Genomic DNA, 23,030 nt, shown 5'->3' with positions numbered 1-23,030 from the left:
TACGACTGATCGCAGTCAAACAGGCGCAGATGTGCCTCATCCACACTTAAACCTTATTTGAGGGGGATTTTTACAGATAGTGCAAATCATGCATCCATTTTTCATGATTTTTCCACATCTGAATGACTTTTAGCAAACATAACAAAACAAATTGAGTTGAATGCTTACGTTGTAAATTATCTATGAATCACCAGTGGTGGGAGGTTTAGATGTATTTATTAATATTAGGGATGTCCCGATCACCTTTTTTTGCCCTCGATCCGATTCCGATCATTTGATTTTGACAATCTGCCGATACCGATTTTTCCCGATCCGATCTGTATCCAATGCATTAAGAGAAAAAAAAGGTAACAGATAACGGCTGGTCATCCAACGCGATGCATTCAGCTATCTTGGCTGTTATTGTGTTGGCCTTTTCACTGTTCTGGGGCCGTTTCTCTTTCCTTTTGAAAGTCTCTGAAAGTGTTGGTTGTTTCAGTGCCGTTACCTGAGTGGCCGCTGTGTACTCGCCGTGTTGTTGTTGGTGTTTGTTTCTCAGGTAGCGTATTAGATTGGTCGTGTTGAACGTAGCTCTGTTCTTTCCACCACGCGGAACCTCTGCCTTGCAAACATTGCATCTGGCTGTTACACTGCCTTCGCTTTCAATTTTATAATACTTACAAACTCCTGACATTTTCTCTGTCCCGACTCCCGAGTCACCAGCTGAACGTAGCCTCTCGTTAGCTTACTGCTACTATTAGACACTGCGCCCACTCCAAATCACTCTGAAAACCACTCTGAAAACAAGCCCAAGAGAAGCAACACATACATGATGTTGTGTAATTTTAAACCAAAACTAAGTCCTCAGGAAGACTTTAAGACGTGAACATGGTCATTTTTGTTTTGTAACATTAAATTAAAAAAAAAAAATTTATAAAAAAAAAAAAAAAAAAGTCCCGATCCCCGATTTTTTTTCCCGATTCCGATCTTTTGAAAATCACGTGATCGGATCGGGACATCTCTAATTAATATACAGTATCATAAGAGCGCATTTTCTGCAGCATGACTACCTTTACTCTGGATAAATTGCTGATATACTGAATTATGATATTGAATGCAATACCTTTACTCTTAAAGGAGTATGTTTCAAATATTGTATTGTTATTTTTATGGAAGTATGTATCTGAACCGCAGACTGTATCTGAACCCTTCTTTCATCACCTGTTAAGCTGGCAGGGGTTACGGGCTTTTTTTCTTCACGAAACTGTGTCTCAGGGCTTCTTCTTAACATTTAAAAAACAATGAATGTGTCATACCCATCCAACGGGAACAAACTGAACTAACTGACGATACAAACAATTTTTACCGAAACCAAACACAACTCTCACAAGAAGCGTCTAAATGAGCCCTTAGCGAAAACGGGCTGATGCTACTTCCGGTCATAACTAGCAAAAAATGATCTTTTATACTTCATATTATCTGTACAAACGATTCCACAGATTCCATCGGTATACATCTCATCACTGCATGACCAGAACTCACTGAGCTAGCAGCCAGAACAGAGCAAGAAAACAACATCCGTTTTTAAAACCATAACAATAATGACGTCTTACCTTTGCTGTTTTGTGATCAAAAGTTGTGTTCAAGGGAATAAAAACGCTGCTCAAGGTTAATCCAATGTCTCTGTGTCACTTTAAAATTATTACTGATAATCCATCCTTCCATTTTTGTCAAAAACCCTCAAAAACGGAGATTTCATTTGCATGCTTGTGAGAGCTACAACCCAGCTTCCGGTTTTGTGGTTGCTGGCATTCATTCACCAATGGTAATGTTTAGATGGATTTTAGGAACTTCCCCTTGATTCTATTGGCTCTAACGGTTCAAAACAGCTGTCAATCATCAACATTGACGGGGGGGCCAGAGATATCCTCCCAAAGAGCAAATCCACCCAAATGACCCCAGAAGTGGGTTTATTTGTGCTAAACCTCTCTAAAAAGGTCAAATTCCACTTGTTTTGCACCAATCTTGATACAGGGTAATTATTATATGCTATAGTTTGGATTCCTAAAGCTTTTAGTCTACTATCCCATCATTCAAGGGTGGTTTTCACTATAAGTAATAATAAGTAATTTTTGGACGGACACTATAATTTACATTTTTCTTTTCTATGTTCAATCTGAATTTACTTTCAAATAAAAAAAAATCTATATTGATTCTGACTTGTCTACATCCAACTCATAGGTTTATAATTTCGTTGAGAAAAAAGATTATTAATGTATCCCTTTTAGAAGGGAAGATATGGTCATTTGTTCTGGGAATGTCATTTTCGAGCCTGAGACCTGAAAAACAGCCTTGGGGCTTCCACACATCACAGGAGAAAAGCTGCTGTGCTTTTGCTCATATATGTAGGGATTTCTGCAGATTGCACATCATTGCTGTTGTATCGACCTTTGTGCAGCTAATGAGAAAATTAGATGATCAATCTATATCTTCCCTCCTACACTCATTACGTTTCTTAATTCATCAGAGCCAGGATAGGGCATGTTGAATGTTTCCATTTGCTAACACCATCAGAAAAACACGGAATGATAAGGAGAGTGATTGTCATTAGCTGCAATGTCTTTGCCTATTATTAGATTCTTGTTGTGTTACTGTGAAAAATAATGCTGCATGACCTGCTTTATATGCAGTGAGCAAGCAGCGCTAATAACAAAGAAAGCCATTCCAACTCTGATTACAATGATAGGGACCAGCTGTTGAACCCATGCAATTATGTGAGTGAGAGAGCTAGTGTGTCTGTTTGTATGGAAATAAAGACCATTGATATTCAAAGAATGCCTGCCACAAAGTTTTCACCTAGCTTTTCATGGTGACAAAACATGGCATCACGAGATCAATTGTACTCCTCCTGGATGTCTTATTAGATTTGACCTATTCCATTTAAATGTTCACAGGTTAGTTGGGTAATAGAGAGACATTAGGACACAATTCAATACGTATTGGCATGCTTGTTATTGAGAACCACACTGATTTAATTAAAGGAAATAAACGTATGAGATGTATCTGTATTTTTATGGGTTCCAAGTGTATTCCAGCACACAGAAAGATGTGAGTCATCCCGATCAATAAAACATACCATCCCTCAAAGCACTGATTGAAATAGTGACTCTGGTGCCACTGCTTTATCCTACCCCTGAACACTTCGGTGGAAATGCCAATTCGCTGGCAGACCGAAGCAATCACTCTCAGAGCTTCTTCTGTCAAAATAAATCAGTGGGTTCTTTCTTCTGAGTAGTGCACATAAACCAAAAGAGAAAGGGTCAACATGAATGCTTTTTGAACCAACCCACAGTTTCTGCCCAAGTGACTCATGCACATGATGTCGGATGCTGATTAGATGTCTGTGCAAAACAAAAGGAGAGTAAAGATGGCTCTAATTGAATGGTTCATGTCCAGCACTGTTAATGCACCGCTGCCAGGAAGTGTGTTAGGAAATAAAGTTGAAATGCAGTCGTTACTACATAAGCAAACATGGCCAAACAAGTAACTTTGTAGGGTTCAGAGTAGAGTTAAAAGACTAGCTCAATCTTAGGTTTACACGTGGTTACTTTCTTGTAAAGAGTCTGATGAGCAGATTAATATCCTTATACTGTAGATTCAAGATGAGATTAGATGTCTAATCAACTCAATCAAGGAGTTATCTAAATGTAATGTTGATACAAAATGTATTGCAAAGCCAATTTATTTTGGAAATAATGATTGCGATGAAACTTTACAAGGTGGCACAACATGAAATGGGATTAGAAAGATGTGATTTTGATCTTGGATCCATTATTTGAAATGTTGTTTCGATGCTATTGTTGAGTTAGAGCGGCAGAACTATTAGCATTATTTGGCTCAAAGTTTCCTGCATAAAGAAAACAACAGGCACCCAAATAGTGAGCCTTGTGGCACACCAGATGTGAAAACATCTAATCCACATTGATTAAGAGTTGGCATGTGTTAAGATTCACTTCACGCTAAAATGTGAACAGAAAAGACTATAGTTTGTTGACCATGTATCAAACACCATCAATAATTATCCACCAAAATTGAACCACGTCTGTGTTCTTTATTCGTAACCTTGGAAGTTTAAAGGACGACACATGAATGACCTTTCTCAATTTTGTTTTGCAAATTTTAAAGATGAAAGTTGCCTTTTGAAAAGGTGTTTTTATTATGAAGCCAATACAATTCTTCTAAAGCCGGGGCATCAAAGGGTAAGGCTGAACATTCGGCCTCTTTTGAAGCCGTAGAAAGGCAGCAATTCACAACTGAGAAAAATGTCAAGAGTACATTTGGTACATCAATCCTCAGAACAAAGTGTATTAAATAAATATAGCAATTATTATTATCAATAATCAGCAAGTGAACACGTGTGTGCAATCACTGCTGGTGCTTGTTTCTTAAAGGTCTATTAATCATTTGTGGATGATTTTCTATTCCAGAAAGCCTACTTCTGCCTGATTTGTACGGCATAGCTGAATTCTAATGTGATTAATAGTCTGCATTGCAAATACAGCAACGATGGATTACTGATGTGATTTCTGAATATATGTCGACCCCTTCTCTGTGCCATGATTCTAACTGAAGCTCAGTTAACACACACACACTGGCCCACTCAAATGTCAAGCCACAATTGGCAAATATTAAGATTTAGTCACGAACAAGTCATCTTTAATCTACAATTAAAATGTTGGCTCTGTGAGCACTGTTACTTGCAGCATGGTTCTATCAATGTCAATATAGTTCTGGGTCTGGTTGGTCCACCGCTTTGGATTTTAACCGTCCATACTGACACATCTCAACACCTATTAAGCCTTTGCATGACATGTTGTATGACTATTGTCTTTGGAGATACACTGACAATCTCCAATGTTTCTCCAATAAGGACTTTGGAAAGTGACTGGAGATGGGACAGATGTGGGATCAGAAAAGGGAGTAGGTTATGTAAATAAATATTTCTCTAAATAAAAGATGGTACAGCAGTGGATGTTGTTTGTTTTTAGCTCATCCCTGTTACTCATGCCCAACTAAACGCCTCCTGGCAAAGAGTCAGTCATTCGTTTGACATTTGGTTACATTCCTCCACAAATATTAGGTGGATTGTCCTTGTTCAAATTCATATCACCATCAAGATGATCTGTATGTTTTGTCAACATGTATTATTAGGATTTCATTTAATCCAATAGGCCTAATGTTAATCAAGAATGGCTTGGTCTTGTTCATGTAATTAAATTGAAAAGAATCTCCTCCATTATTTGCAATGTGCTTTTGCCTTTCAGCCCTTTTGTGAAGGATGTCTGGAATTAAGTATTGCTTGTTGGTCTTGGTATGATGGGGCATGATCGTATATCACACAGAACTCTTGTTTGCCATTGTGGCCTGGCAATGCGCTGAGTACCATCAGTCAGACAAAATCAATATGCAGCCTGGCGGATGCAGCTGTGCATGTAAAAATTAATTATTTAACTTTGTTTGTTTTGACAAAGACTGCATCTCCCATATCGCTCAACATAAAATCAGCATTTAAGAATTTAAACTCCTATGCGGCATCGCACAGATTTATTTCCCTCTGTCTCTCTCTGTCTCTCTCTCTCTCTCTCTCTCTCTCTCTCTCTCTCTCTCTCTCTCTCTCTCTCTCTCTCTCTCTATACCTATAGGATGTTGGGATGTTTTCTCATTCTGGTCTGTATCATTATTTTCAGTTGGTCATCCAGCTAGAAAAACACAATCCTCCGAGTCCGGAGACATACCTGGCTTACATGAACGACATGCTTCCTTTGCATTACAATACATCTCTGAAAGCCCATGCTTCCTGTTCGGTCCACAGCCATGAAATAATAATCACATTTATTTTGACAGTTTAGTCATGCACAGCGGACATGGATAGAAAATTGGAACTGCACCAAAAAATGACACATTTAGGTGTTTCCACTGTGCCATTATGGCTCATGACAGGAGTGAATATAATACACTGGATTGATTGTCATGTGTGTTTACCTCTGCCGTTTCAATTCAGTTCGAGACAGGAAGATCAATAAAGGGATAATAGACTCAGACACAGTTTTGAGTGAATGCTCAGCGGACAACCTGCATGCGTGTACCACCTGCACGTTACATTTGTGTTATGGTAAGCTCTATAAATTGTGTTCATTGGATATGAAGTGACCATTTCCTTCTCTGGATGTAAACACTACCATTTGCTGAATCCTCTAAAGGCAAGATATGACTTCAATGTGCCTTGGGAGGACATGGGGAAGAAGAAGAAACCCATACAGGCTCTGGTGGTGATAAACATTCTCTGTGTGAGCCATCCCTTCATCCTTATCACCATACCTCATGAATTCCCACCACTTGTCTAAAATTGGACACCCTGGTGAGTCTGCCTACTGCAGCCCTTCCTCCCCCTCGCCTCCCTCCCTCTCCCTCAGCAGGGTAACCCACCGGGCAAAGATAAACCTGTGTGTGATTCAATAATCAAAAGACGGGGATTATTCTCATTTAGGGGACGCACGGCTCTCTAGATGTTGGTTGCCATGGGTTTCTCTCAAAAGCTTTTTTTGTATAATGGCACACCCACTTCTGATGTCATTGTTAGAGGAGAGGGAGAGGATGGAGTTGAGAGAGAGAGGGCAGAGGGATGGAGGGGAGGCAGCCTGTTGCTCATGATCATCAAACAACCTCCCCGTACTCCACACGCATAGCGCCGGTGCTTGGATGGAGCAGGCGCTGAAAACACATTTCATTTTTTTTCTTCATGTGCATTCTTCTCTGTGCCTTCAGCAAAACTAACAGCTGCTCGGGAACTGAATCTGGAGCACAGTAAGTATTTTTATTTCTATCTTACAATACGTATATTGTACATTAAGACGCACACTCTGACACTTTGAGAGTTTGTCACATGGCTGACTGACATGTTCCGCTGATGTCCTAAGGGTTGATATGAGAAAGATGGTCTTTACTTAGTGCGTGTTACAGATAACCACCTTCATGTCTATGGTTTTGTTTCCACTTAAAACAAATCTGATCTATGCAAGCATGCAGTGCTTCTTACTGTCATGTAATATTCTGACAGTAAGAAGTGACCACTTTGGATTAAAAGTGGTATTACTTTATTTTTGTATTTAAACCTATCCTCAACATGTCACTAACATACATTTCCACGTAACACTAAGCTGTCTTTGGCTCTTTTTCTGCTGTAACAATGTACATTTCCCTCTGTGGGACTAATACAGGTATTCTGATTCTGGTATGACAGTTATTTGCGGATGAATACCCTTACTCTACTACACCATGGTAACAAGACGCTTCATTATGACCTGTCAACATTTACCGATATTTCATCGGAGTAAAGGTCCACTGCTGCAAAGACACATTTTCGCAAAGTTATTCCTTAAAGGTGAGGTAGGTAAGTTTGAGAAACCGGCTCGAGATCGCTAGAATTTGAAAATACACAACCGGAGAAAATCTGCCACTTCCTCACAGAGCCCCTCCTCCAACACACACGAACGCGCACATGACCAATGAGGGCACGAGATAAGTTTGTGCCCCGATGGAAGGCTGACAGGCAGGTAGGCCATCCAATCCGTTGCCCGGCTAAACGGATTGGTTGTACTTTTTACAGTATTACGGCTTCGACAGATGACATTTTTTTATGGATTTTTTGTCAAAGCACTTCAGATATTCATTGCTATCGGGATGTTAAGAGCATTCCATGGAATATAACAAAAAGTGTATCTCGAGCTGGTTTCTCAAACTTACCTACCCCACCTTTAAGGCGGAGTTTAAACTAGCTGCAATTTAAAACAAAAATGTACTTTACACTTTAAGTCCTCAAACAGTGATTCAGTGCTGATGTTATGTTTCCGTAAGTGATCATTTTCAGCACAGCACATGGTCTCTCTTTGAAGATTATGCCCCATAATGTGATTATAGTTCCATAACGCAAATGGCTCGTTCACTTTGGATCGGTGATATATGATACGTGATGCTACATCATTCTCTCCCCCTCCTCCAGGTAATTGTGACTGTAATGAGATGAACTAATGACTTTTTCCCGTTCTATCAGCGACCGGGCTGATTCTCCCCCACAAAGAAAGGGGCGGCAAACTAATTATAATCTGCTATTCCCAGGTGTCTCGAGGGAACGAGATACATATCACGAAGTGTCATTAAAACGGATCGACGAGTCGCTGTCACCAGCAACTCTATTTCCCAGGAGGACCGGGGTGTGAAGCTACACACACAGACCTTTGCTCAAGGCTCAGAGTCAACACCAATCGAGGGATGGGTGTGCTTTGAAAATGTAAGTAGGATCAAGTTTTCTTCAATTTGTCCGCATTCACAGGGTTTGCAAAAAATGACCTCTCTCAACTGTGCTAAGGGTTACAATTGAATTATTTGCACCTTTTTCATTTGACATGGTATTTTGTTTTCTGATTTTAAACACGACCATCTGCCATATCATGTGAAGACAAGACATGACTTCAATGGCAATTTGGAACAAAAGATCAGAAGCATTAAACAAAACATATGGCTCTCATTTCCTGTATGAGACATCCCTTCATCCCTATCATCAAACATCCCGACTTCTGTCACAGCGTTCTGCCAAGACATTGAGGCTACATATTTGATGCATATTTTGACGAGATCACTTTTTATCAATCCACTCCAAATCACAACTGTCACTTGCAGCTTTTCTCATATGGCATGGACTGTCATTTTCTGTGAAGTCTATCTGCACTCAACATCAACACTTTCCGCATCAAGTGGACTCTTCATTCTTTCCAGCCATCAAACAAAGCCAGACTGTAATCCCTGTGTGGTTATTGGTCTGTTTCCATTATTCCATCTCATCAACTAAAGCACTTTGTCACTGTCAGTCTAATGGTGTGAAGAGCTTTCCATCACCTGTCTTTGATCGGTCAGTGCCTGTAGGTTTCTGTCACCTCATCCCGCAGAGATGTGCACTGAGTACCGCTGCAGAAAGCCTTTGAAACACTCGATCCAAAGTGACAGACAGTCTTCACGGTGATGAGGTGCCTGCACTCGCCCCGGCCTCAGCGCCACTTTTGCTATCAGCCTGTGAAAAATACATTCTATACATGATTTCAGCTCTGCAGAAAAAAAGAGCATCAAAAGTGAAAATACACACAGATAATGCAGAGAACTTAATGTGTTGCAATCTTTATATAATCAGCACATATGGTGAGTGTCCAATCATCCACTCAGGCAGGACACATTTAAATAAACCGGGAGTAGTCGGTAAAGGTGGAAAGGGGATGGTGAGATGTTTTCTAGGTTTATTACATATAGTCAACAATAATTATTATGGTAGAGTTTGCTGGGGCTAGGAGGAGCAGTGCTGAGGCATAAGTGGAGCAGTGATGCCGATATGCCCGGATGGCTCAGACTTTAGGGGGGATCTGTTGGGGTAGGGTTAAACTGTCCACAGGAAACGACAGAGGTGTGATGCTTCTCATTTGCTCTTTGTTGCGGAGACATTTATTTCAAAAGTTTGTCCTTTTTTAAGCATTTAAGGGGCCCTATTATGCTTTTTTCCTTTAGTGTGTTATATAGGTTTTAGTGCATGTAAATGGTCTGCAAAGGCTCAATTCCCAAAGTTCCCTCCCAAGTTTAACCCCCCCCCTTGCCTGACACGCCTCAATTGTAGTCCTTTGTTTACTTCAAAAACTTGCCATCACTCTGTAACACCTGTGCTGCTATTGGTTAGCGCTTCAACACGTGTATAATATGGTTAGCTAAGGGGCGGGACTTCTCTAAACGATTGATCAATCTCAACAGAGCTGGCCAGCTCACCAATCAGAGCAGACTGGGCTCTGGTTTCAGACAGAGGGTGAAGGCAGGCAGTATGAGGAAAAGACCGTTTCAGAGCGTATTAAACATGTTACAGTAGGAGCAGAACATATAAACATTAATCTGAAAATAAGCATAACAGGATCAATAAGATCATGCAGCTATATCAAGAAAGGGATAGCTGTTTTAGATGCGCTGCACTTTTTCAGCACATGTGTGGGTTGAAGTTGAAATGGTTAAGAACACAAAATAAACATGTTCATGCTAACATTCTCATTATTTACATTTTGTTTGATGACACAGCGCACTTCTCTGCCCCTCAGAAACGGAGAGCAGCGCAGTGTGGTGGACCACATAGAGAGGGAGACATTTACTGCCCCGGAGCGGTTTCTTCTTCCAGGGATTTCAGTATGCATTAATGCCGCCCACTAACAACAACACAAAAATACATTTATGTTTACAACTATTCCTGCTGGAATTACGGGAAGAAAATGGCTTTTTCCAGAGAACAGCTTCGGGCAGGCCTGACCTTAGGTTCCTGAGGGAGAGAGAGAATGAGACAGAGAGGGGGCAACGTCTCTGTGGTTTCAAGTCCATTCCTGCTAAAACCATCCTCTAATAGTCCATTAGTGAACAGTGAGTTGTTAAGGGAACAGGAGGAGAAATGTTGTTAAAGTATATAAAGGGACATCGTGTGATCTGAATGGTCATTTAGCCTGCACTGAAGCTTCTCAGTAAAGAGCGTTCTTCTCCAATCATGCGTTGCTGCTATGTTCATTGAATGTGGTTCTTACGTTGTGTGCACGGAAATTAAGACGGCGCTCTAACAAGCTGTCACCGGAAAGCAAACAGCTGGCAAATATGCTTCACTCTAGTTGTGAGTCTCTGAGGTTCAGACTTTTCCTCCGACATACTGATCAGCCGCTTAATTACCATGTGTTTGTGTTTCACAGACTGAGTCGAGTTGAATTGCAAATCCTCCATTCAGAGAGAGATTGGAAAAATCTGTCCAATTCGGACTCTTTGCAAATTACGCATCCCATGTGCAGATATGCATAAATAGCAATGATTATTAATAAATGAACTATTCATGTCGATGTTCTTCAAAGAGGGAAAATATGCTATATTCCAGACTGTAACAAAAAGCTAATATCCATATATATTTCTGCTGGAGCTGCTTCCTCTGAGACCGACTCTGGATAAGCGGTTGACGACGGATGGCTTATATCCATCTTGAATCCTAAATTATAACAATCCTTACTGATTCTACAAATTGCTCTGCAGACCAACAGCTTCCAAAGGCCTCAAAAATAATTGAAGCATCAACCGTGCAGTGCTCGGTATCATTATAGGGCTCATTAAATTAATTTCAATGAGTATTGGCGGTATTGAAGCTCTCCAAAGACTCTCGAGCAGTGCACTGTGGGACATGCATACGCAATGCGGTACGGCAACAGAGACTCGCAACCCTGTGAGTCACCAGGCAATCTGGAGAACATGCCCTGTGGTTTAGCTGTGATAACGCTGGCACGGAGAGAGGCCAGACCTTTGCCGATCTGGAGGGGGAGAACAGCCCTCGCTGTCTTTGCACTGCTTCATCTCTCCTTCCCAGATAGACTGCATCCCCCAGAGGAGACATCTGAGGCACGACGGAGCAGAGAAAAAACAACATGTTGAAAAAAATGCTCCTGCGACTGTACAGAGAGGCAAAAGCACAGTCGGTTTGAAGGCAAAGTGAGAAATCAAACAGCCTCAAGGGGTTAAGTGTGATTTAATCTAGGGGGAGAGCACGGGAGGCTTGAGCATGAGCATTGGTGATGCATTGTGGACGTATCGATAACCTCCGCTGCATGCAGGAAGAATGAGATAATCTACGGATTTGTAGCAGCAAGAAGGAGGGATTTTAAAAGATTAAAGATTTTCATGCTTGTGTTTTGGTTGTGATGGACAATTGTTGATTTGATGGACAATAACTGAACTCAAAATATGGAGGATGTGCAGATGTAAGGGTTTCCAAAAGAGACATATTCCTATCTAATAATGCCAAAAATCAGTTTGGGAGAGAAGATCTTGGGGCAGATGGCTTTAATTTCATGGGTGGAAAACGATGCCGACTGTAATCAGCGCTCCCTGAGGCTGACAGTGCAGGTGCCTAATAAGCATTCAGCGACACATCCATGTACCGTTTTAGAAAGCGAGGCCTCCTTCCTGACCGAGAATAGGTGGTGCTGCAAATCAAGGCAGTGACATTTTAATTCCTGACTTGCTAACCGGCCTCCCCCTAAATTACTGTAATTGATTAAATTAGTTTGGACACAGGCCACAAGGTCCTCACTGCACTGGTGACAAGCCCCCACAGTAAACATGTTCTCCTTCCTTCTCTCTCCTATTTTTACATGTGTTTACGATGTAGATCTAAAAACATTGCAATGCCAAGAACAAACTATGGTGAGTCAGAACACACCTTTTAGTGTATTAGAAAACCACGCAATACAATAGATTTAAAGGGGCCCCACTATGTGATACATGTCTCCATACTTTAATGTTCAAAAAGCTTCTTTTTCTCATACTGCCTGTGCTGCAGCCCCTCCTTTCACCCTCTGTCTGAAACCAGAGCCCAGTCTGCTCTGATTGGTTAGCTGGCCGGCTCTGTTGTGATTGGTCAACCGCTTAGAGATGTCCCGCCCCTTACCCTATCACGTACAATGTGTTGGAGCGCTAGCCAATAGAGGCGAGAGTGTTACGTAGTGATGTCACTATGTTAAGGAAGTAAACAAAGTTGTCCAATTGAGGCATTTCCGTGTGTGGGAGAGAAATCTATTTTAGATGTTTGCCTTTGCAGACCATTTACATGCACACAAACCTATATAACACATGTCGTAGCAACTTAAAATCAGTCTTAGAGTAAAAGATGAGTTAGGCAAATATGCAAAGGAACACAATATCGATATAAACCATTGTAGCGTTCTACAAAGGGAGTCGGAAACAGGCTTCAAGTTATGGAGGGTTTATTAACTCCTTTGTTCGCACACACAGGTTACATGCACAGGTTGTAGGTTTATCCTCGCACTGAACTCTACACCCCAACTCACTCCCATATATAGTAGCGTCTACGTCACAACTTCCCCACCCTCCCCCCTCTGCTCCCCCAACCACAGGCCCGCACCTCGAACAGCATCACCGTGCAGCTCTGTGATTGGCAGAGAGACGCGGGATGCTTGAGTGACACCCTCAGCACCCTATACAGGGTCGCTACAGTATTTTGAGATCTTCTTTTAATGCTTGCAAGCAGACACCTCCACCAAAGAGTGTGTCCTGTTCTGTCTAAGGCCCCAGCCACACGAGGACGATAACGGTCATATCCGCTACAGTTCTCTATCATATAGACGGTTCGGCAGGGGCGGACTGGCCATCGGGACGTTCGGGACGAATCCCGATGGGCCGGTACTGATGTGGGCCGGCCGGTAACCGGCAGGGCTCGACATTAAATGGCCCGCTGGCCCGGAAGCACTATTTAGACACCCCGGGCCAGCATAACGTACTTTCCACTTGCCCGCTCGGGCCACTAAAAATATAAAAATGTTTCCTGTGGTATTGGTAGTTTGACTAGCAATTTAGTTAAATTGTTTCGTTTATCAACGCTACAACATAGCGTTCCGTGAGTCGGTTGTTGTTGTTGGTTGAAAAGCAAACAGCTGTTTGCTCCGGAGCGCAGCGGGAGCAGGCTACCGTGAGCGGGAGCGCGCTGCTTCACTACAGACTATCGCGCCACCTAACCATTCGCCAAATGTTTTTAATACCAGCGGTAACCGGCCAAGCGCCGGGCAAAAAACAATCTTCAAATAAAAGAAAGTCACCGGAGGAGTTAAAGGAGAGTGACAGGGAGTATGAGAAGAAGAGGGAGAGAAAGTTTCAGCCAGCTTGATCGATGGAGTTGGCTGCAGTGACGAGTCCTAAAACCCTTTTATAATCTATCGATTAGATTTATGATTCGAAAATTATAAAAGTAGGGTAGACATGTGGAGATTATCCGGCTGAACAAAACGTGCATTTATCAAACAGGTTTGTTTTCCACAGACCTTATTTCCAACTATTCCAAAACCCTTGTGGAGGGAACCAGCAGCTTACTTCCTGGTGTTAGGACGCGTCACTGGTTGCACCTCTCAATATGATGCCAATATAAACAAGGTCTTCTGTCGGCTCTGTACATCAATGCCGACCTATGCTGACAAGTAAGTGAAGAGTATAGACAATATAAAGGTATTGGCGAAATGTCCCAGCAGTTTAGGATAATGAAGGTTCTAATCAAATCAATTATGTCTAACTCCTAATGACAGGAAGGCAGAAAGTGCATTATACAAATAATAATAATAGCAGACATTTTTTAACAATGACCACAATATCATTATTTTAATAAACCCAATATGAACAATTGAGGAAAATGAGGAAGAACTGATGATTAAAATGTTGTAGTACAAGTAGTAATGTAGTTAGTGCATAAATTACTATTGCAACAAATGTGTTAATTTTCTTCATTATTAGTCGATTTTTCTTTTTGGACGAATGCTCCGGGCCAGTGGTTACAATGGTGGGGCCCGTGATAATACAAGTCCACCAGCCCGGAGGTAGACATTATTTACCCTTAATGTCTACCGCTAGTAAATTGTCTACCCCCCCAGTCCCCCCGACAATTTACTAGCGGAATTTACTAGCGGAATTTACTAGCGGTATTTACTTGCGGTACCGCGGTGGGCCGGCGGTACCGAAGTGGGCCGGTCGAGAGTCCCGGGCTGATTTGTAGTCCCAGTCCGCCCCTGCGGTTCGGCCACACGAGGCCGACATGGAAACGCATAAAACGATAACGGGTTTCAAGGTGGGTAGATCTGCAAACGAAACGCTCTGGGGGGCAAACGGCTTTACGCCTATACGATCATTTCCTGATAACGATGAAGCAATAGCCCCGCCCCTCCCCACCTCTCCCGCTCAGAGATCAGCTGCTGGGCTCTCAGAAGAGGGGGAGGAAAAGAGAGGCTCCGTTTTGTATTATTATATAGAGTCGTTATCAATTTGTTTTAAAGCTCAATAAATAACAAAGAAGACCTTTGACCGGCACTTTTCTAATTTTGTCCGGAAGATTTAAACTTTAACGAACATGTTGACCGGCGGAAACTCTGCTGCACGGTCCCCTCGTCCCTTGGAAGAGGCGGAGAGGTGGATGTTTGTCATCTGCTGGTGGACTACCGGAGAGAATTACAGCAGGAGCACACGCTTGCCTCGGGGAGGGAGAAAAAGAGCCACCGCGGAGAATAAACAGAAGGGCAACCATGGAAATCTTCTTCGCTGCTTTTGCGGCAGGAGTACAGCGCCACTTACAGGCCCGGAATATGTACTACAGCGTCTCCAGCGCTTTCGAGCGGTCTCGTGTGAACGGACACGTTTCCGGTGCCTATTGCGTGTGGACGGAAAACTTTTTTGATATCGAATTCGGTCCGTTTGCGTTATCGTCCTCGTGTGGCTCCAGCCTAAAACAGACCCTCCTTATAGGAAGACATCAAAGGTTATTGACATTTCAATCATCATCATCATGTGAGGCCAGGTGGTTTGCCTCATGGCACAACACTGTATGCTAAAACTCACACCCCACAAAGAACAATGGGATACACAGATAACCCCCAATCGTAAACTCCTTCCACTCACCCTCTCTTCCTGTAGTGTCATAAAACCCCCTTGCAAAGACATCTGTTATCACACATTTCCACGCATCAGCAGTTACATTACATTAGGATTACACTCTATTAAACGTTAATACCATATTTCATATTTGCCATAACACACACCACAGGAAAGGAAATGCTCCAATGAGCATAATAGGGCCTCTTTAATGCTGGAAATGCTCTGGAAATATCTACATGATTGTGAGTCAGAACACACCTAAACCAACACCTTGTAGTGTTTTTGAAAGCCGCCCAATGCAATAGAATTATAATACGTAACCACCAGACATTTTAGTGTTTAATTATAGCTTCCTCTGTGTCTGCACAAAACCGTTATATCAGTGAATTATCCAACAACAGTGAGGAGAACATCAGACACATTGTTTATCTCCAGGCTGCAGTGGGTACCAGCTGTTCGTGCAGACTGTAGGGAATGAAATTGTTTTCCCTGGTTGCCTGATGTACTTAGATCAGTGATCATGTGTAATTGCGCATAACTGACATGTTCATAGTGCTAAGATAATGGCACTTGGCATGTTTTTCTAATAAGATTGGAGGTTGTAGGTATTGAAGCTTAACTCAATTCAAGTCTGTGCACCCATGAGAGATATGTCTTCATTTTGTTTGGAGCACACCATCCTTGTTTTGACTCAACATTTGAAAACTATTTATTTTAAAACCCTCTTGTTGACACTTAGTGATGTAATCTTTAGGACATTTTGGGAAATATGCTTGATAGCCTTCCTGCCAAAAGTGAAATGAGCAGTTAAATGGGCCCACATCTCTCATCAAACTACTTGTGTATGTTAAACTTTTCCTTTCACTTTTCGTCCATATACAGTAAACCAGTAAATGGAGGCCTGTAGACTTATAATAATAATAATACATGGGACTTTTATAGCGCTTTTCATGAAACTCAAAGACGCTTTGACAGAGAATTAAGAAGAGAAAAAAAGACAAGAGAAAAAAAAAAAAATAGATGACAAAGAAATACAAAAAGAGATAAACAAAACAGAAAATAGGGGGGGAGGGGGGGTCAGTGGTTGAATGCAGTGTTGAACAGGTGGGTTTTGAGTGATGTTTTGAATGCTGTTAGGGAGGAAGAATCTCTGATGGATTGGGGTAGTGAGTTCCAGAGGGTGGGTGCAGCAACGGAGAAGGCTCTGTCGCCCCAGGACTTGAGGTTGGTCCGGGTGGGGGGGGACAGGAGGTTGGCAGCAGCAGAGCGGAGGGAGTGAGTGGGAGTGTGTCTGTGGAGGAGGTCAGTCAGATATGATGGGGCCAGGTTATGGAGGGCTTTGTATGTCATCAGGAGGATCTTGTACTCGACTTCATTTTAGAAAAAGCTAAACTACTAGGTATTTGTTTAAAAGGGTTTCCCTATCCTGTCGTGTGTTATAAAGGTTGTTCTGCATGTAAAGCGTCTACAAAGGCTACAATCCCAAAGTTCCCTCCAGAGGAATTTGCACAAAATACAAATATGAACCTGTAAAAGAGCCGCTTTAGAAATCATCCTTTCGTTCCCATGGATCAGCACTGCATTTCCAGATCTATAATAATGTTTGTGTTATGATTGCACATCTTATTATTGTATAATTGTACCTTAAATCTGGCTTGATATGTGTTGTTAAGCCATTGAATAACCTTTGTTTACAATACACACAGAAAGTTTTAATCACAGGATTAAGTTTAGTTTACCGCCATCACAATCTTAATGCAAATGAAAGCCACACGTACTACCGAAAAAGCTTTTACAGTGATATAGTATTACTATATTAATATGCTATGATAATATTGTTCCCCATAACAAATTGGACATGGTCTTTGTGGTGTAATATGTCAAGCAGGTTTCGTGTTTTCATTACATTTCTCCAGTGTGTGGGTTGAAATTGCATACACATTTCTTCATAAAATGACAAGTGGCTATTAGTATTAAAATGACAACAAGTGCCTCCTTCGACTGCAATAATGTGGGATTGTGCTACTCAGTCTCGGCTTAAAGGTCCCATGGCATGGCCATTTCTACTGATCATAACTCCATTGTTGAGGTCTACTAGAATAGATTTATATTGTGCAATTTTCCAAACTCAAATTGATTTCTCAGCATCTCTGTAAAGTATGTGTATTCACCAGGTAGTCACTCTCTGTCTCCCCCCCCCTCCCTGTGAGCCCAGTGTGCTCTGATTGGTCGGGACGTTGCAAGGCTCGCTGCTCAGTGAGCTGGCTTACTGGTGTGGTTTCCCGGTCGGCGATACAGCGGGAAACTCATCCTGAGCACACACGAACACTCACAGCCGAAGTAAACACAATAAGTGTGGCTTGATATTGAGAAAGAATTTTTTTTATAAACGCTGTGAGAATCGGTCTGCGGAGAGCATTTCTCCACGATCCCAACTCGTCTATTACCAACCAGGGAGCTCGATGCAAGTCAATGGGACGCCCTGTTAGTTGAAAATGTACGCTAAAGGTCCTGGTTGTGAGGAGCTCCGCGGATTGGTCCATTTTTGTTCCGGAAGAAACAAATGGAAAAGGAGAAATCCCCAACGAGGCGTTCTGGGGCAGCACAGACAGGTCTTCTCTGTGTTAGAGTTGTACTCGCTACAGGGTGTACTTTGACCGTTCACATGCATAAAAACCTTCATAACACAAGGGGACGGGTGATAACCGGAAAAGCATGACACGGACCTTTAAAGGGTAACCACTGTAGATGTTTTAATGGTGTGATATTGAAGAAAACAGTGTCGATATGACTCCAACATGAAGGGGAACGCCATCTATATTTAGATTTCCAATATGTTATTTCCAGCGCATGGCAAAGTGCAATCCATATTTGTGAACATGAACTACTCTCTATCAATGCCAGAAAATGGAATGTCAAAAAGTATGAAGTCTGGAGCTGTTTGCCCGGAGACAATGAATGGGAAACCACCACGTTTTCTTTTCATACACAAATGTGCTTTATGCTATTGTATTGATCTCCGTTTGAAACCAAAAATAAATATTATACTCATAACATTCCCTTGGTAGCTTGTGTGGATCAAATTCATCCATTCAGTTTTTCACAATCAATTTAATTCTCTAAGGACAATTCTCTGTTTGAGAACTATTGTAGTACTTGGTTATTTAAAATGTTTGACTTATAGTGCTCTAGTTTTTAGATTTGGGAGAGAGATGTTTATGTTTTAGACCGTAAGAATACCATGTGTGGCTGTTGTACTTATTTATTGAATACAGACAAGAGACACACATAAGGACACAACAGTGTTGATGAGATGCTGGTACCAACTGATAAAATAGCAATAACAGTAAAAACAATTGTAAAAAACAAGGATAAAAGTCAACAATAATATTTCAGATAAATAAGTTAACAGTCCAATCCTTTTTTCTTTTTTTTTAATGAGGCATGGTTTCCATTTAACTCCCACTGTCAAGTTGAGTTTAGGTAGACCACATCAAGTCTGCTTCACTGTTTTTTTACATTGCTTTATGTGTAATCTGTTCCTTCTGTTCCCTGTGAAGGCGTTGGTGTGATGGCGTCAGACTGAGCCCCGGGATGTGAGTGGACCAGTAAACATGACCCTGTTGGCGGGCGATGGCTCCGACTACGACTATAGTGCCCTGAGCTGCGCCTCCGATTCCTCCTTCAACTGCCCTCCCCTTCACGAGGAGGAGGCCGTAAAGGGAGCGTTCTACAAGAGGGCGCAGAAAGCCCCTGACCTCGGCTCCATCCACGAGGAAACCCTCCTGTCCAGCGCCCGGAAGCTCTACGCCATCATCAACGTGGGAGGCCTGCGCTACCAGCTGCCCTGGACCACGCTGGAGGACTTCCCCCTGTCCCGCCTGGGCCAGCTCCACCTCTGCAGCAGCTTCGACGAGATCATGTGCATCTGCGACGACTACGACGTCACGCACAACGAGTTCTTCTTCGACCGCAACCCCTGTGCCTTCAGGACCATCCTGACCTTCCTGCGGGCCGGGAAGCTGCGGTCCCTCCGGGAGATGTGCGCCCTTTCCTTCAGGGAGGAGCTGCTGTACTGGGGGGTTCCCGAGGAGAGCCTGGAGTGGTGCTGCAGGAGGCGTCTGCTGCAGCGGGTGGAGGAGGTGGAGGCCATGGAGCGGGCGGAGGAGGAGGAGGAGCTCCTGGAGGACATGATGGAGACGGACAGTGGACACGTGGAGCATGCGGCAGAGACCAGAGTCAACAGGTGCATGAGCCAACTCAGAGACATGGTGGAGAGGCCGCACTCGGGCCTGCCGGGGAAGATCTTCGCCTGTTTGTCCGTTCTGTTCGTCACCATCACCGCCGTCAACCTGTCCATCAGCACCATGCCCGCCATGAGGGAGGAGGAGGAGGCGGTGAGTAGAGTCAACATGTGTCCCCTCTTCTTCATGTCTCTTCTACATCAACATGTGTCCCCTCTTCTTCATGTCTCTTCTACATCAACATGTGTCCCCTCTTCTTCATGTCTCTTCCACATCAACATGTGTCCCCTCTTCTTCATGTCTCTTCTACATCAACATGTGTCCCCTCCTCTCCATGTCTCTTCTACATCAACACGTGTCCCCTCTTCTTCATGTCTCCTCTACATCAACACGTGTCCCCTCTTCTTCATGTCTCCTCTACATCAACACGTGTCCCCTCTTCTTCATGTCTCTTCTACATCAACACGTGTCGTCTCTTCTTCATGTCTCTTCTACATCAACACGTGTCCCCTCTTCTTCATGTCTCCTCTACATCAACACGTGTCTCCCTCTTCTTCATGTCTCTTCTACATCAACACGTGTCCCCTCTTCTTCATGTCTCCTCTACATCAACACGTGTCCCCTCTTCTCCATGTCTCTTCTACATCAACACGTGTCCCCTCTTCTTCATGTCTCTTCTACATCAACATGTGTCCCCTCTTCTTCATGTCTCTTCTACATCAACATGTGTCCCCTCTTCTCCATGTCTCTTCTACATCAACAGCTGATCAGATTTTGGCCACTTTGTGATGTCATAGCGATGTGTTGTCTTGTGTAACCATTAGCCAATCAGCAACCAAGGTAACCCCCCCCCCCCCCCCCCCTCTTATCACCTGAATCTCCTCCTAGAGCACCATTAGCCGCGTTCACACTGCGGTACTTTTCCCACAAAGGTTCATGCGAACTTAGTTCATGCGAACTCTTCAGTTCTCATGAACTAAGTACAGATCGCGTTCACACCAGAAAAAGTCCCTGGGGGTGGATTAGGCAAATGAAGCCGCTGACGTCACTTCTTCTTCTTCTGCTTTGGGTTTACTGGCAGGCCGCAAATCACTTCACGGCGTATACTGCCACCCAAAGTCCCCGGCCGGAAGTCCCCGGAATTGGGGAAGGCTTCAGTAGAAGCTGCTGGGAGTCCCAGCAGCTTCTACTGAAGCCTTCCGAGTAAATCGCCAGAACGCCGACACCTCCTCATCTCCACCGCTCCCATGTTTTATTTTGTGTTGCCATAAGTTAGTCTCTCTGCGTTTCTGCGCTGGGCTAATGCTAATGCTAATAATGCTAATGCGAGGATAATAAAATGGCGGCTTCACAAAACTTTTTGGGAGTTTTACGGGGCGTGGTTTGCAATCCGCCCAGCCAATCAGAAATATAGCTCTTTTCTCAAAAAAGAGCCGCTCGAAAGTCCCTGCTCTCTAGCAGGGACTTTCGAGGGGGTAAAAAGGTTCGCATGAACTACTTTTAGTACCGGCTCTTTTTGGTGTGAACGCGATCATGAACTAAGTTCGCATGAACCTTTGTGGGAAAAGTACCGCAGGACTTTCCCTGGTACTTTAGTTCTTTAGTTCCGTTAGTACCAATAATGTCGCGTTCACACCGCCGGGACTACTCAGTGCCGGGAACTCTTTTGGAACTCTTTTGGTACTTTTTAGTCCCTGCTAGAGAGGTGGTACGAACCTGGTGACAAAAGAGTGCCAATTTCTATTCTATTTCTATTGGCTGGGCGAATTGCAAACCACGCCCCGTTAGACTCTGAATTTGTTTTGTTAGGCAGCCATTTTTTTCCTCGCTACAAAACCACATCCACACCTGAGCGAGTAGTTTTTTTGTACTTTAAAGCAGTTATGACCACACGTACTACAACACCGGAGCGGTGGAATGATGAGGAAGTGTCTGCGCTTCTGGCAATTTACTCCAAGGACGGGATGCAGCAGCTTCTACAGAAAGCAGTTCCCAACTCCAAATGTTTTGAGCGATGTTCGCTACTTGAGCTGGGAATCGTGCACAGTGCACACGGATGCCGGGTAAAAATACTGACACCTAACTTGCACTAAGGCGTGTCTGCTGCTATATATATTGCCACTGTTACATTGTTTTGAAACTACTTACACTTTATTTTACATTTCACACTGTTATTTAACTTCAATTTACATGCATACGACACACCTGGAACAGCATGATGCCGTTATTGTTATGTCTTGACTGTGCAATAAAACAAACAAACTGGCGAAGCTTTATTTATTGTGTCCCACCCCAAATTTGCAGAATAGAAGAATGTGAGAGCAGACAGGTGTCGGTGGTTGAATTTATCAGAAACACAAGTCTTACACACATAAACCCAAGTAATTGATCATGTCATTTGTTTTAGATAAATAAGGGAAAAACACCAAACAAGGGTTGATGTCCTTTTCCAAAATCAGCCTGAGGGGGTAATATATAATAAATACATAAAGATAAAGTCCATTGTTATAATGGGGTATTTTATTTGTAAATTACCCTTATGAACTCCATCATGTCTGAGGTCGGAAAGTAAACAAACGCCTCATACAGCGGATGGGCTTTATACCCCCTCCCCCGTGTAGTTCTTCTTCTCTCGTTTTTTTGTTGTACTCTCCGTGAAGTGGTTTTGCGGCCTGCCAGTAAACCCAGAGAAGAAGAAGACGAAGTGACGTCAGCGTATACGTGCCTCAGGGAAAGTACTGCGGTGTGAATGCGATTGGCACTAGCCCCCTGGCGGATTTAGTGCCGTGGTACTTTAGTGGTACTTTAGTGCCGGCACTAAAGTACCTTGCCGGCACTAAAGTATCGCAAGTCCTGCGGTGTGAAAGCGGCTATTGTGTTCTTTTCAATCAGATATCTCTCAGAGGGGCGTGGGGAGGGGCTCCTTATTTTCATCTGAAGTCACAGACAGAGAATCAGCACTTTGGAAACAGGGCACACACTTCAACATCGGCTAAGGGGCCGGACATCTCTAAGCGGTTGACCAATCAAGGAAGTTGGGTCAAACTTTGTGAGATGATTAATCTGTGTAAATGTTTACGAGCGTCACATTAAAACCCCTTCATTTTAAATATCACGAAAAGTGTTTTCACATCAGTTAGGAAAACAATAAATGGAGACAGGACTCAACACGACTCCATTGTCTGGTGAGGATTTGTCTTTCAGGCATGAAAATGAATATCTGAACCCCATGCTGTGTTGGGATTGGCTTTGTCTGAGCTGTATTCAGAAGCTTAA

The 23,030-nt window shown here is 42.9% G+C and overlaps 1 protein-coding gene across 2 annotated transcripts in view; it reads left to right on the top strand.

The window, feature by feature from the left end:
- Positions 1-23,030, top strand: part of kcng1 (potassium voltage-gated channel, subfamily G, member 1) — a 43,121-nt gene that overhangs the window by 15,696 nt on the left and 4,395 nt on the right. The window contains exons 2-4 of one of the 2 annotated variants that reach the window (XM_034086459.2): positions 6,805-6,843; positions 8,155-8,326; positions 19,071-19,907. In XM_034086459.2, coding sequence (XP_033942350.1) covers positions 19,125-19,907 — 783 coding nt within the window. In that variant the 5' untranslated portion in view covers positions 6,805-6,843; positions 8,155-8,326; positions 19,071-19,124. Of the gene's footprint in view, positions 1-6,672; positions 6,844-8,154; positions 8,327-19,070; positions 19,908-23,030 lie in introns of those variants that run through there. The other variant, XM_034086458.2, reaches the window with a different exon arrangement.

The sequence above is a fragment of the Pseudochaenichthys georgianus genome, chromosome 7 (assembly GCF_902827115.2).
Source record: "Pseudochaenichthys georgianus chromosome 7, fPseGeo1.2, whole genome shotgun sequence".
NCBI classification, from domain to species: domain Eukaryota; kingdom Metazoa; phylum Chordata; class Actinopteri; order Perciformes; family Channichthyidae; genus Pseudochaenichthys; species Pseudochaenichthys georgianus.
Note: the sequence above shows the minus strand (reverse complement) of the source record. Positions and strands in the feature narration are given on the sequence as shown.